The sequence below is a fragment of the Chanodichthys erythropterus genome, chromosome 2 (assembly GCF_024489055.1).
Source record: "Chanodichthys erythropterus isolate Z2021 chromosome 2, ASM2448905v1, whole genome shotgun sequence".
NCBI lineage: Eukaryota > Metazoa > Chordata > Actinopteri > Cypriniformes > Xenocyprididae > Chanodichthys > Chanodichthys erythropterus.
Genome location: NC_090222.1, coordinates 34,011,557 through 34,027,606, shown reverse-complemented (window position 1 = coordinate 34,027,606; position 16,050 = coordinate 34,011,557). Strand labels below are relative to the sequence as shown.

Here is a 16,050-nt window from a genome sequence, read left to right as displayed (position 1 = left end):
TGTGTTTCATTTATTTGTTTCTTTTCATATCTTTGTCTCTTTTAAGGTGTGCTTATTTACATCATGTTAAAAGTTTACAGTATCATAATTGATACATGCATTTCTAAAGCCTCTAATTGATCAACATGTTCAAAACGTTGCTGAAAAACCTGGCACACGCAATCTTTATGCCTTCTGTCATCTGATTGATGGCTAATACCTTTTAGTAAGTAAAAGGCATTTTAGTATAATTCAAAAAATGTCCCCCTTCAGGATGTGGTACACCTGTCTTTTTGCTGTGAAATACTTTAATGTTTTGTACAAATTAAACATAATAACTTATGTTGATGGTAATATGTCAAGATAAACATTTACAGGACTGAAGCAACTTGGCATTACTTGATTATCAATTTATAATTTGGGGGGGAAATTATGCTAAAATCCTGTGAAATATGATACAATTTGAGGATTGTTTCTTAAAATACCTTAATTAGACATTATTCGGAGATATACAAGTGAAGTGATAGACATTTTACACAAGTAGTCTGTTGTACTGTATCTCATTGATCTACATTACAGGCCATCTGAATATATTCTTATTGTTTTTGGTATTATGAATAACAATTGCACCAAATTGCATATTTGTACTCATATGTGGGCCTCTAAATAAAAGTGAGGCGTTTTTCTCATTTATAAGCTTACTATATCATGCTATATGACCCATAAAAGCCTTATGTATCAGATATTATACAAAACATAAAACACATGCATGTTTTTAAAGATTTAAAATAATAATGATTTTATGTATTAAAAATAAAAATCCTATTTTTTTTATTTTTTTTTTTTTGTGAAACCATCCTCCAGGGGGCGCGTCGGAGAGAATTTCTGTTGCAAGACTTACATATTTACATGTACGCAACTAATGTATCTAAACCAAAAATGTCTTAAACCTCATTGTATATCTTGGCACAGCATTTGGACCTTACCATATAAATATATCATTTCTAATAAAGTAAAAAATCATTTACACAATTATTCATAGATGTTATCCTGTAAATGCAGCCATTAGTAGATATATCCATACTGTCTGTGATAAATTTACTTTTTGTAACACATAATCTGAAGATATTGAACATTTATTTCTTTATTGCCCTTTTTCTATTTCTTTTTGGACTGACTTTAAAATAGACATGACAAAAAAAAAATCAACTAGAATTTAGAATTTTCTAAATTAGAACTCTTAATTTAGAACCACATGCCATTTTACTTTGTTTTAAAAACCCATATTTTTCTCAAAAACAAAATTATGTCATTAATCGTTTAATCATTTTGGCAAAGTTTTATATTCATAAGACAAAAATAACTCAAAATAAACCCTCATATATTACCTTTTATAACACCGATCCCCCCATATATATTTCGAAACTCTTTTAAACATGAGATCACACAACAAAAAGTTTATAAAAATATAAAAAACACGGGGTATTGTGTAAAGAATAAATACTATATAGCCTACATATCAAATTAAATAGGCAGACTCTAAAACGTTCCCTTTTTATTCCTCCACAAATTAAAAAAAAAGCAAATTTTTGCGAATGACTGAAAAAAGACAACAATAATAGCCTAAATAAATGATGAGTTTCAGTCATTTCATCGTTTGTAGTGTTCAGTCATTACAAATTCGTAATTATTTCGGTCCTTTTTCTCTTGTGAACGAGATTGTTTCAGGATCTGAACGAATCTAACGTTAGCTACTGTTTTGTTGACTGCTGCAATTCAGACATCCTAACATACTGCTTTGCACAATAAGTACGCATATTAGGACGCAAACTGTATCCCTGCGTTCCAATGTCCATACTATCCATCCTAAATAGTATGTGAGATTAAAATAAGTGTGTCCCAAAGCATAGTATGTTGAAAAGAGTATGCCAAAAGTCCCCGGATGGTCTACTATTTCCGGTAGATTTTCGAAGTGTGGATCCGTGCACACTATAGAGGCTAATATTGCCCACAACCCATTGCGCATTGGACGAGGATTCAGTTCAGAACTACAAACACGAGTAAAAAGTGTTAAAAACTACAAAACATGGCGGATATACGCGATTGACGCTGAGAGATTTGAGTGACTAATAATCAGTTTAACCTGATAGAAAATATATATTTAATGTTACCCGTGTTATTTTTCATCTGCAAATACCAATGTGGACTTTTATGAAGATCCGATAATGGCCATTAACTTTTAAATGCATCATTATGCATTAATAAGAGGAGAGTTCTCCACATGAAAGACCCGCAACTGCAGATCAACGTGCTGCATTTCTCTCCGATACGGTAGGAAATTAACTAAATGAAATGTGGAGGATGTAAGATGATTGACAGGCCAGTTTACGGTGACTGGATGCGACAGAGAGAAAAGACGCTATTGTATGACGTGTTAGTATGTCCCAAAGCTTGTCTACTCTTTTACTACACACTCAAAAGTAAGTACTTTTTGTTCACAGAAAGAGTATATACTTTTAGGGTGTAGTATAAGTAGGCGAATTGGAACGCAGCATATGAAACCCAACCATCTGTGTCACACTAGTTGCTATTCAATGAGAGGCGGAACTACAGTAAGATAGAGGGTACTTCCGTTCGGACATTTAAGAGTGATACACAAGAGGATTATGTGTCCTACGTCTGTCATTCTAAAATCGCGCTTTTGTTGGTAAGAAAATATTGTAATCGTTTAATTAATGAATATTAGAAGTATTAAATTGGTTCTAGAAACAAATACTTTTATAATAAGTTTTTACTTTAATTATATATCGAGTATTTTATCACGATATGTGCACGCTGTCTGATGCCGATGTAGTAGATGTGGAGTTGACGTTTCAATACACCATTAAATATCAACATATATATTTATTGTAATATATCTATAACTTTAAATATATTGTAATTTATGTAGATAAAATAATAAATTTGTCATAACTGGAATATTCACCTTATGAAACTCTTTATAAACGTTTGTCTAGCCCTGATTCAGAATAAATCTGGTGTTTTTTTATATATATGTATGAACAGGATCTGAGGAGGAAAATCTCTACCATGACGCTTTTTCATTTTGGAAACTGTTTTTCCTTGGCCTATTTCCCATATTTCATTACTTACAAATGCAGTGGGTTGTAAGTATTTAAACTATATTTTTTTGTCCCTAGAGTATGACCATGATTACAATTTTAACAATCTTCACACTTTGTTTTTTGTCAGATCGGAATATAATGCATTTTGGAGATGTGTCCAAGCAGGTGCTACATACCTCTTCGTGCAGCTGTGCAAGGTGATTGAGCCCTTTGGTCCTTACAAAGATGTTTAGAGGTTAGGAAGTTATCTGTAAATCTCTGATATCTCTTTCAGATGCTGTTTCTTGCCACATTTTTCCCAACCTGGGAGGGAGGAGCTGGTGTGTATGATTTTGTTGGGGTGAGCAGTCTCACAGCTGAATTTCCTATTCTTTAGATTCTTTTTTTGAGATTTTGGTATAATCAGAGAACTTTGAATTGCAAAATTACTAGCCATATTAAAGGGTTAGTTCATCCCCAAAAAAAAATAAATAAATAATAATAATAATAATTATATATATATATATATATATATATATATATATATATATATATATATATATATATAATATTTTTATCATTTACCCTCTTCCCTGATGTATATGTCTTTCTTTCTTCAGACAAACACAAAGGAAGATTTTAAAGAAAATAATCAATCACTGTCACATTTCAACTGACTGGCTGCTGCTCGGCCACACATATTGTTGTTAAATCATAGGTGTTTGTAAGAAAATGACTTATATTTTTAACTTTTTTAACTATAAATCATTGCTTCAGGTCTACTGTCATGCAAGCTTTCATGAGAGGGATTTTAAGACGTGTGAAGATCGCGTGAGAAGGAACAAGAAAGCACAGTACTGACACTTGTGCCGCTCGCAATGGGAAGCAATGATTTATAGTTAAAACATTTAAAAATATTACAAATTTTCTCACACCTATCGTTTTGCTCCAGAAGACATTGATTCATGCACTGGAGTTACCATCACAACTGCCGTGTGTGTGTGTGTGTGTGTGTGTGGTTTTTTTAAAAAAAAAATTTTAAGTGTCAACCGAGCAGCAGCCATTCAGTTGCAATATATGGAATTGCAGAGATTGCTTATTTTCCTAAGACAATTCATTTGTGTTCATCTGAAGAAAGAAACTCCTATGCATGGCATGATGGTGGACCATCCCTTTAAGGCTTTGCTCTCGCAATTTGTTTGCATGTTTTTGTTTCAGCCCTTTTGACAGTACAAATAATCCATGTTTATCGTATAGTCATGTGATGAATCAGATTATTTAGCTTTATTCATTTTGTTTTGTTAACTCCAGGAGTTCATGAAGGCCACAGTGGACATGGCTGATCTTCTAGGTCTTCATCTGGTTATGTCTAGGAATGCTGGGAAGGGTGAATATAAGATCATGGTGGCAGCTATGGGCTGGGCCACAGCGGAGCTCATCATGTCAAGGTATTCTGATCATCCTGAGAGAGATCATGACAAATTTTCACTGGCACAAACCAATAGAAATTAAAGTTGCATATTTAAGAATTTTGCAGTAAAATATCCAAAAACCACTAGGCCAGTGTTATATATTTTGTTCAGTTGAGTACTTACAATATCTCAAATGTTTGCAACTATTTGTAAATTGTGAGAAAATTGCAATTTTAACCAAGTGTGAGGAGTCGCCTGTCAATTGCGTCATTCCCGCGTTACCCTCAGTTTCCGGTTTTATTTTGAAGAAACCATGGAAACACCAAAGACGCTTTAATATTTACATGTTTTAATAGGCAAGGGAACAACTGTTTTGATATATTTATAGACAGAAAACTAATTGTTATATAGCTCAACACGTTTAGTCTTATTGTTTAAATCTAATTTTCTTGTTTGTTTTTTTGTTTTTTGCGAGTACCATGCTTTACCATGCCTCTGAGAAAAACACTATATTGTGAAGTAGCTAACATGGCATAATCAGACGCAGCTTTATTTTTAGTAACAGTAATAAAGCATTTTCTCCATCATACACTACGTTTTAAAATTTATTTCATGCCATTTATCAACACAAGCCATCCAGCATTTAATATGATATTTTAAAATCGATCTATCTTACTGCAGTGTGCAACAGTGTCTCAAAGCAGCCGCCGACCGAACGCACAGAGTAACGTTATAACATCATTTTCAACACTCTTAAATATATCTAATATGATACACAGAGCTGTGTTACCTCATACTCATGACCGGAAAAGTGGAAGCGGCTCCGGCGACTGTGTCATAATAAAAGTTCTGCTTCTCGCGGCGTGTGTTGCGCAATCGCTCCAGTGGCCTCGTTCAGCTCCCACAACACTCGGTCCTGCTCTACTTCATACTACAGTAATGTTAATAATCGCATCCATGAACATGATTTCTTCCCGAGTCCTATCCCAATTCTTGCGGCCAAAATTATTACATATTGCACCTTTAATGTATATGGTTTGGTTGTGCATTTTTGTTGAGCTTGGAGTCCCAAGTTATAAAAATTATAGTAAAGAACTGTTTTTTCCTGGCCATTCTAACCAGATGTATACCGTTATGGGTGGGAGCTCGTGGCATTGAGTTTGACTGGAAATACATCCAAATGAGCTTTGATTCCAACATCAGTCTGGTAAGATGCCTGCGTCACAATTTTATTTATTTATTTATTTTTTAACTGTAACGGAGGTTCTCTGCTCATTTTTTCTAATATTGGGATATTAAATGTGACTTTTTATCAGTGAGACACAATTTCTTGTCAGTTTTGCTCGCTGTTGTTACTTTATCCTCTACCTGAACTTTTTTTTTTAATCATATCAGGTACATTATATTGCCATGGCGGCAGTAGTATGGATGTTCACTCGATACGACCTACCCAAAAGCTTCCGTCTTCCTGTCACCATCCTGCTGGGATTGTGCGTTTATAAGGGATTTCTAATGGAGTGAGTATCACAGTCATACTTCTTTTTTAGCATTTTACATACATTTTATTTTAGCTAGTTGCCAAGGCAAAATTTCTTATTTTCATTTAGTTTAACTTGATGCACTAAAATAAAACAAACTAAAACTGGATTAAAAATTAGTAAATTTTTAGACATAGTAAAAAATAATAATAATAATAATAATTAAAAAAAGAAAATCACTACAAAATTACTCAAACTTGAACTGAAATTAAAGTGAAAATGGAAAATATAAATGTAACATCTAATTCGAAATATTAATAAAAACTATGTTATTATCTCATCTCAAAGTAAACAGGATTTATGGTTTCTGAAAAGAATTACATTAAAGTATGGATATAAGTTCACAATATATTTTGAACAAAAGTATATGTTCCACATTATTTGCTTTTTAGATTTCAGTCTGTTTAGACAAATACTGTAATTGGCTAATAGTGATTATTTTCCCCACTTTAATTAGTGTGCTGCTTTCCTGATGTAGATTATAAAAGTACTAAACAGTTATTCATCCTATCTACTGTACATAATAATTTTCCTGTCTAATTTCACAATTTCACATAAATAGTTCAAAACAATACAGATTCACAAAATCGGTTATAATATCCATTTTTGGACATAACATAAAAATAATTTTCAGCAAATATAAAATCTATGATTTAATAGTTGAGTCAGGTCAAATAAGTCAATTTGACATTGTTTAATAAATAATGTATAAATAATGTCTAATAAATAGTGGCTATTTTTATTTAATGTTAATTTATCACAATTTAAGAGCTCGTTTGATACAGGAGTGATGCACGTTTTTGTCCTTCCTCTAGATGGCACTGTTTCCATAAGTTTGATTTAATTGCCAGTGCTGCTTAGTTACTGGCTGTGTTCAAATTTAATGCTAGATTACTAACTGAATGCTGCACAGCATGCCATGTATACTGCCTACTATTTTCTAATAAAAAATATTTGATTAATTATACAGCGAAACAATAGTATGCTGTAATATTGTAACATGACCTTCTCATTTTATGCTGTAATATTGTAACATGACTTTCTCATTTTGCATGTGAGCATCATGGAGTTATATCACATTTTTTATTTAGTTTTGTGTGAAAATATAAAAGTAATTGTGTTTGACATCAAAAATGTCGAGTAAATTGCATTTTGGGATAGAGTATCAGTGTAGTAAGTCATACGGGTAGTTCATGCATATGGAAATATGTGCACAGTGTATGCATACTGTTGACTGCAGAAATAATAAGAGCAATATGTTAATATGCTGTTCCAAATATAGCCATTATGTCCTTGGAAACAACGTTTGTTTAAAGTGCCTCTGTTATGTATTTTTAGATAATATCTTTTGGAAAATACATTTTTTTAGATATTACACATATAGCTGTTTTTGAATGCAAAATGTCTGCAAAGTATCAAAGATCTGTGCCTGATAAATGGAGTTATTGTCACCCAAAAGCAAGAATCGATTCTGAACTGCTTGAAACAAGTCGTCAGCAATTCCAGTCTTACTTCCTGCATAAACTTACGTAACAATGTAACAAATTGGCGTAATGTCAGTAGACTTATGCCGATATTCGGTAATGCGATAAATCGCGATAATGAATATTCACGATATTGTAATCGTCGGCACTTCAGAATACCGTAAATAATAATTTATTACCAATTATTAATTTTTTATAAGGCAATTAAGAATACTTTACCCATCAATCGTATAAAATGCACAACACCGCTGTATTCTGCGTCAAAAGGACACGCGCTCAGAGATGTAAACAATCCCAAAGTGCACGAGAAGCACATGGCGGAACAATGAGACGAAATGAATGAAAGTGCGCGTTCACTCTCTGACAGCAGAGGGCGCTGATGGAACAGCAGCGTGCAGCGGTTACCACGGAAACCGTGCAAACAAAGTAATTTCAATCATTTTTTTGTAATCTCAGTGTTGTTCATCACAGCACCAAATACTGAATACTTAAAAACTACTTAAAAGTAATTTATTTTCAAACCTAAACATTTTTATATTTTAATCTGGACTACAACATGCCCTAATGATTAGAAATGTTCTGATTATTTGTTATTGTTCAGTAAAACTTACAGCTTCATTAGTTAACATGTTAATTCATTATCACTAAACTGACAATAAAAATACTTATAAAGTATTAATTATTATTAAGTAATGTTAATTTCTTAGTTACTATTTAATAACATTACTAAAATCAAAATAACTTATTTAATGGACCTGAGATAAAACTAACAATAATCAGTTGTGTTTCTAAACTAACATTAACAACAAAAAAAACTTTCTGTAACAAATGTAGCTATTGCTCAATCTTAGTTAATGCATTAAATAGAGTAAAGTGTTATCTGTTGTTCGTTATAGCCTAATTCTTTTGCATTTTAATCTGTTTAAAAATTTCAGTCAGAGTTGTTTTTGTTTTATTAAAAAAAGAGTTCTTAAACTTGTTAAATTATGACAAAAATAACGCGATAATACCGTATACCGTGATAAAAGCTTCATCAATTAATCGCAACATGAAAATTTGATACCGTCACATGCCTAGTTGTGAGGTTTTATTGCACATGACTGTTTATTTCCATGTTTGTGTCTCTCCTCCAGACTGTTCGTACACGTTTTCCTCCTGGGCAGCTGGACGGCTCTCCTAGTGAAGGCCGTGCTCACCGGTGCGATCTCCCTCTGTTCACTCTTCCTGTTCGTCACTCTCGTTCACAGCAACTAAACGCTGTGAACTGTACAGTGCCACCACACGGGGCATTTCAAATATTTAAAGAGCAAATCCACATTCCTACATTGAACTTTTGTATCTGCCACAAGGAGACTGTGAGAGTATGACTGTTATTAGTGAACAGGTTTTTAAATAACTCCATTAACTAAATAAACATATGCATTCAATATGAAGGAATGCTTGGACAGTTTGGGGAAAGAAACCAGTAATGTTGAAACTTACCTTCTTAATCACAAACTAATTTATAAATAAAGACCAGATGGGATAAAAATCCTTTGCTGTTTTTGTATGATTGACGTTATGATGTATTGATGTTATGATGAACTATATGCCTTTATCCACAGACGTTCTAAGGTTTAGAAGGCAGCTGTCTGACTCGTGAATGGAAACATGGTTTGTGTAACATTAGCAACACATTATCAGCTGTTTGATAATGTAGTCAAGCGAAAGGCTAATCATGTTAATTACTGCAATGTGTCTGGCATTGTAAAAATACCATTGTGCAGCGTTTACGTAAGTTCACCGAGTGGATCGTCTGAGCTCGTGCGAGTGAGTGGAGGCAGGGCTAATTAGCATATTCATAGATCCGCGTATAATAAATGACACAAGGAGTCTCATTCAGGTTACATTGGAGTTACATTCAAGCTATTTAAAGGCATGAAGACTTTTTTTTTCCACAGGAAAAAATGTTTAAATGTGTCATTTTGGTGATCAAAGATGATTTTTAAGGTATAAAACTAACTACAGGGGGACTTTAAAGCATTATCTACACAATAAAAACTACTTTTGCTTTTAGATTTAAAGGGTTAGTTCACCCAAAAATGAAAATTCTGTCATGTATTACTTACCCTCATGCCGTTCCACACCCGTAAGACCTTCGTTAATCTTCAGATATTTTAGTTGAAATCCGATGGCTCCGTGAGGCCTCCATAGGGATCCATAAATGTACTAAAAACATATTTAAATCGGTTCATGCGAACACAGTGGTTCAATATTAATATTATAAAGCGACGAGATTTCAAAACTCTGGCTGCGTCCGAAATCGCCTACTCGCTGAGTAGGTACTTAATTTCAGTAAGTACTTACTTTTCGAGCCTAAAAGAGTAGGTACTAATCTCGTTGAGTATGAATGTGATCCGGATATAATCCGCCATGTTGACGTTATCATGTGACCTAGGACGTTATCACAAGCGCAACAACTTTACAACAGGTTTAATTCATATCTGTAAATATCTTGAATTTTTTTAACCTTACTAATCTGACCCACAGTTTTATCCTTAAAGATAGGCTATATATATATATATATATATATATATGATGAAAACCCAAAATCGCGATCTCTTGAATATGTTGTTAATTTCTTTATTTTATATGCATACAATTTTATCCACAAGCAAAAGTAGCTTAAATCTCCTGTTTTCCTTTTTCTCATTGAATTTAACTGTCGTTAAACTGTCATATATATATATATATATATTGAAGCCTTATGTTGAATTATTCTGATATTTAACCTTGTCATTGTGCTTTTTTTCTGTGTATATAATCTATTTTTTTTTTTTTGGCATTATGATTGCTCATTGTTAGTTCTGCAATAATAATATAATAAAAAAGATATGAGTGACAGGTGCACTAACACCTCACAGCACCAGTAACTTGACAACGATACCTTGTACGGTTTTCATCAGCATTTGCAATATCTGCACAAAGGAGATGTCGGACAGCTGCTTGAAGATCTCACCTTTGGAGAAGACCGATGTATTACTACTAAAGATTACCCCAGAATGAACAGAATTGCTAGACCACCCTAACACTTAATAATAAATGCTGACCAATACTTAATCATATTAATTTTTTACAGAAAATAATGTATTATTAAAACAAGCAAATTGTAATGTTTTCTCATATGACATAGCTATGCATGAATAAACACTAGACAAATACAACCAAGGTGAACACATCTCAATTTACAGTCAAGCAATGAATTAATGCATGAATAAAATAAATATATTTTATTTACGGACAATAGGAAACATAAATTAGTTATAGAATGAATAAAAGTAATCATCACAATAAATAAATACATATACAAGTCAACAACACATGAATCAAAGCTTTATTCAAACTTGTTCTTACAATCGCATATTTCAGCATATCTGCCATCTCACACAGCTGTGCCAATTCTGCACCTTCACCTGTCTTTGCCATCTATAATGTCCCTCACTGCTGCTCCTCTCAATGGGGACATCTTTGATCCGGAGGATGAGGAAGATGATGATGGACCCCTGAACCCCACAACCTTGAAGCAGGAGTGGGAGAAGATGTGTGGGACAATCTGACTGCTGCTGTGTCTGCTCCAAACATTCATGTGCTCTCCATGAACAAGACTACATGTAAAACATTTAAACTGATTGAAACGTTTAATAATTCATGTCAGAATTCTGTTTCCTGACATATTTCATTCAATATTTTTACAATTACGTGCTATTTTTTTGTTTCAGCTTTATTATTTTAGTGGTGTAGTGGGCTAAATCTCCGGGTTCGATCTCCGCAGCTGTCACCATCCTTAATCAAGACACTTTACTCCAGGTTACTCCATGGGGATCATCCCTGTAATAAGAGCACTGTATGTCACTTTTGATAAAAGCATCTGCCAAAAGCAAACATGTAAATAAATATAAATGTGATTTTTGTAAATCCTTTTTTGTTAGTGTCTTGGGCACAAACACTCAATAAAGCTGATTATTTCTTAAAGTTGACTTTTTCAAGGTACTACCATAATATAAATGCATACATACAGTTTCTATTTGGGGGCTTAAAGGGTTAGTTCACCCAAACATATAAATTCAGTCATTATTCAGGTTTCTTTCCCCCACAAATGCTGCCATCACCTTGCCTTGCAGGCAAACATACCGACATCAAGAATCAGAAGTGCTGTAGTAACTCTGTTTGAAATTGCAGTAATTAAAATAAACTACAAGTTAATATTTAAATAGATTTGTATTAATTTCTGTAGTGTACTCACTCAAAGCCATTGACGCCATCATTCCTTCATCAGCCTTTCTCCACTGGATAAACACACGTGTGATCATCTGTCCCTGTAACATCCAGACAAGATTCAAGTTTCCTCTGAGATTTATGTGCTACATTTACATGTTTATGATGTGTTAACTCACTTCTTATCCAACTGTATATAATTTACCAACAGTACTAACGGACAAATAAAATAGATAACTTAGATCTAGTTACTTGTACATTTGTTTATTTACATTCATTCATGTACATTTACTTCCATTCATGTAAAGTGTTGGGAACAGACAGTGAATTCTACATAATAGCACACATCACTCAAGATGTATATTTCATATTGTGATGTACTCATTACCTGCAATAGGCTACTTATTGAATATTTTCCTGTCAGATGTTAAATAAACATTTAGTAATCAACTTTATGATGTATATGGTTTGGAATTAATGTAAATCCACTTTGGAGACGAACGTGTGTTTATTGAAGCTCCCCTCTTAGCTGTACACAATAAAACGTGTTTTTACTGCAAAATCACAACTATACTACACTGACTAGCGTCTTTACACCTCTACAGTAGTTCAACAAATGCGATTTTAACACAAGTTTTTGGTTTTTAATACTCACATTTGAAAACATCCATGCCGCTTTTCTCCTCCGTGTTCGAGTGTGACGTATCCTCTCCCGTGACCTCCTGGGATAGAAGAGTGTCCATCGGATGAACACTTCAGAATCTGGGCGGGAGGAGTAGGCCATCCGGGAACTTCTTGACTACTCATTTAGGATTAATGAGGATTTCGGACATACTACTCCTTTCACGTACTGTTTTCCCCCTACTATATAGTAGATAAGTAGGCATATTCGGACGCACTTTAAGTAGACGCACGTCCGAATCTCGCGAGAATTAGACATCACCCAGGTAGTTCTCGCCTACTCTTTTATGAATACTTCGGATTCGGACATACTTTTTCGCTCGCCTACTGCTTTTCCCCTACTATATAGTAGAGAAGTATGCGGTTTCGGATGCAGCCACTGCTTCAGGAAACATCGGAGCACAGATGAATCAGTGTGTCGAATCATGATTCAGATCGCGTGTCAAACTGCCAACGGCTGAAATCACGTGACTTTGGCGCTCCGAACAGAAGATTCGACACACTGATTCCTCTGTGCTCCGATGCTTCCTGAAGCATTGTTTTGAAATCGGCCATCACTAAATAAGTCGTTATTTAACTTTTTTTTTTTGGCGCTCCAAAAATATTCTCGTCGCTTTGTAATATTAATATTAAACCACTGAACTCACATGAACTGATCTAAATATGTGTTTAGTACCTTTATGGATCTTGAGAGAGGAAATGTCATTGCTCCCTATGGAGGCCTCACGGAGCTATCGGATAAAATATCTTAATTTGTGATCTGAAGATTAACGAAGGGGTGTGGAACGGCATGAGGGTAAGTAATAAATGACAGAATTTTCATTTTTGGGTCAACTAACCCTTTTAGTACGGCATTTGACAGTAGACCACCATACTCTTATTTCCTTGAACACACTGGGTATTCAAGGTTGTGTCCTAAATTGGTTCAAATCCTATTTGGATACTAGTTTTCTCAGTCTGTGTAGATGGGCGTTTATCCTCCAAATCTGTTTTGACCAGTGGGGTTCCCCAAAGATCTATCCTTGCCCCCATTTTGATTACTTTAAATATGCTTCCATTGGCTTCAGTTTTTAATAAGCACAGAGTATTGTTTCATTGTTATGTTGACGACACTTAAATCTATGTGCCTTTTTAAGCAAAATGACAACCAGGGTTTGAGTCTTTTAACCTCTTGTTTGCCAGATATTAAAGCATAGCAAACAAGAGGTTAAAAGACTCAAACCATGGTTGTCATTTTGTCATCACTTTTAACCTTGACAAGGAATCTTAGCTTAAACTGGATTTAACTACTGCATTTATCTGCTTATCAAACGTCAAAGCAGATAAATTAAGTAGTTTAATCCAGTTTCTTTAAGGCTCCTTGCCAAGGTTAAAAGTTTGAGAGTGTTATACATACCTTTATCTCATCTCAACCAGATTCCTGAACTCAATTTATATTAGCCAATCCAATATAAATCGCTTACAAAAATTCCAAAATGCGGCTACTAGACTTCTGACTGGCAGTCGCAAATACAAACATAACCCCTGTCTTACTTTGCCCTGGCTGCCAGTCTGTTTTAGAACAGAGTTTAAAATTTTATTTTTTGATTAAGGGTTTGACTGGCACCATCTTATCTTTCTGACCTTTTGAGTGTAAACACACCAGCTAGATGTTTAATGTAATCGAATCAGATCCAGGATAAAGGAAAGCGATGACTGGGCTTTTTTTCTAAATTGTGGAACAGCCTACCTCTTTCTGTCAGAATAATCTTGAAAGATTCACTAAAATATCTTTGAGAAGGTTTGTCATCTCTTTGAGTATATATATTAAGCCAGGATTAGGCCATTTAAGTAGCTTTTATAAACATGCCTTAGAAGAAGAAGAGAAAAGAAAAAAAAAAAAAACATTACTGGTGTGCATCTTGAAAAAACAATGACATATTTTAAGATATGTCAGTACAAGTTGCTTCCAGTTAAAACAGCTCAAATATGCATTTAGTCTGGGACTAGCCTTGCTTAAGCCTTGTCTGTGAAACCATGGGAAAAACTCATAAATCTTCTAGGAATGCAAGGGACATTAATATTTAACTACAGTCAAAACAAAAATGATTCAGACGGTTTTTTATATTTTTGGTATATTTTTACTAGTGGGTGCAGGACACTATAGTTAATTTATGTACATTACAGTCCAAAAGTTTGGAACCACTAAGATTTTAATGTTTTTAAAAGAAGTTTCGTCTGCTCACCAAGGCTACATTTGTTTAATTAAAAATACAGTAAAAACAGTAATATTGTGAAATAGTATTACAATTTAAAATAACTGTTTTCTATTTGAATATATTTCACAAAGTAATTTATTCCTGTTATGGCAAAGCATCATCACTCCAGTCTTCAGTGTCACATGATCCTTCAGAAATCATTCTAATATGCAGATCTGCTGCTCAAGAAACATTTAATGTGTACAATTGAAAAAAATATTTGTGTACAATATTTCTTTTCAGGATTATTTGATGAATAGAAAGTTCAAAAGAACAGTGTTTATCTGAAATCTAATCTTTTGTAACATTATAAATGTCTTTACTGCCACTTTTGATTGATTTAATGCATCCTTGCTGAATAAAAGTATTCATTTCTTTAATTTCTTTTAAAAAAGATAAAAATAAAAATTCTTACTGACCCAAACTTTTGAACGGTAGTGTATAATGCCACAGAAGCTTTGTATTTCAGATAAATGCTGTTCTTTTGAACTTTCTATTCATCAAGGAATCCTGAAAAAAAAGTACACAACTGTTTTCAACATTGAAAATAATCAGAAAAGTTTATTGAGCAGCAAATCATCATATTAGAATGATTTCTGAAGGATCATGTGACACTGAAGACTGGAGTAATGATGCTGAAAATTCAGCTTTGATCACAGGAATAAATTACTTTGTCAAATATATTCAAATAGAAAACAGTTATTTTAAATTGTAATAATATTTCACAATATTAATGTTTTTTACTGTATTTTTAATTAAATAAATGTAGCCTTGGTGAGCAGACGAAACTTCTTTTAAAAACATTAAAAATCTTAGTGGTTCCAAACTTTTGGACTGTACTGTAAGTGAGGATCGCTAAATAAAGTAAACTGTGACACTGTGACATACCCAAACATTTTTCATACAGTGGACTAGCAGGAAAATTGATAAAAATTTGAGACCAAAAATTATTCAGACACTTTGACCTGACCATGTTTTGCTTAAGTTTGCTATAGTTTAACTCTTAGATCTTGTCATATTTTATTACTTTTTTTAACTATAGTGAATAAACTATTAATGAATGAAATGTTCAAGATGTCTGAATACATTTTGGTTTGATTTTATGTGTTTTGATGAATTGTAAGGAAACCTTTAAAAAAAAATAAAAAAATAAATCCTAATGAACAGGGACTTGGTTAGTAGTGATGTGATGCATCTCTGCTGGAAAAAAAGAAGAAAAAAAAACTACTGAAGATAAACAGTTAGAACTGACTTATTGGCTGACTTTTTCATGCTGGTTTTAGGTTGTTTATAGATTATAGATACAGTCAGGGATGTATTATATGCTGTTATACTTATTTACCTTAATTACACATTCAGAT

The 16,050-nt window shown here is 33.4% G+C and overlaps 1 protein-coding gene across 1 annotated transcript; it reads left to right on the top strand.

Moving 5' to 3' along the window:
• The first annotated feature begins 2,597 nt into the window (after positions 1 to 2,597).
• tmem147 (transmembrane protein 147) lies at positions 2,598 to 9,068 on the top strand. The gene is made up of 8 exons (XM_067396734.1): positions 2,598 to 2,686; positions 3,046 to 3,146; positions 3,232 to 3,301; positions 3,379 to 3,444; positions 4,395 to 4,531; positions 5,618 to 5,702; positions 5,891 to 6,012; positions 8,651 to 9,068. The coding sequence occupies exons 2-8, from the start codon at positions 3,070 to 3,072 to the stop codon at positions 8,769 to 8,771; spliced, it is 678 nt and encodes a 225-aa protein (XP_067252835.1). The 5' UTR covers positions 2,598 to 2,686; positions 3,046 to 3,069; the 3' UTR covers positions 8,772 to 9,068.
• The last annotated feature ends 6,982 nt before the right edge of the window (positions 9,069 to 16,050 follow it).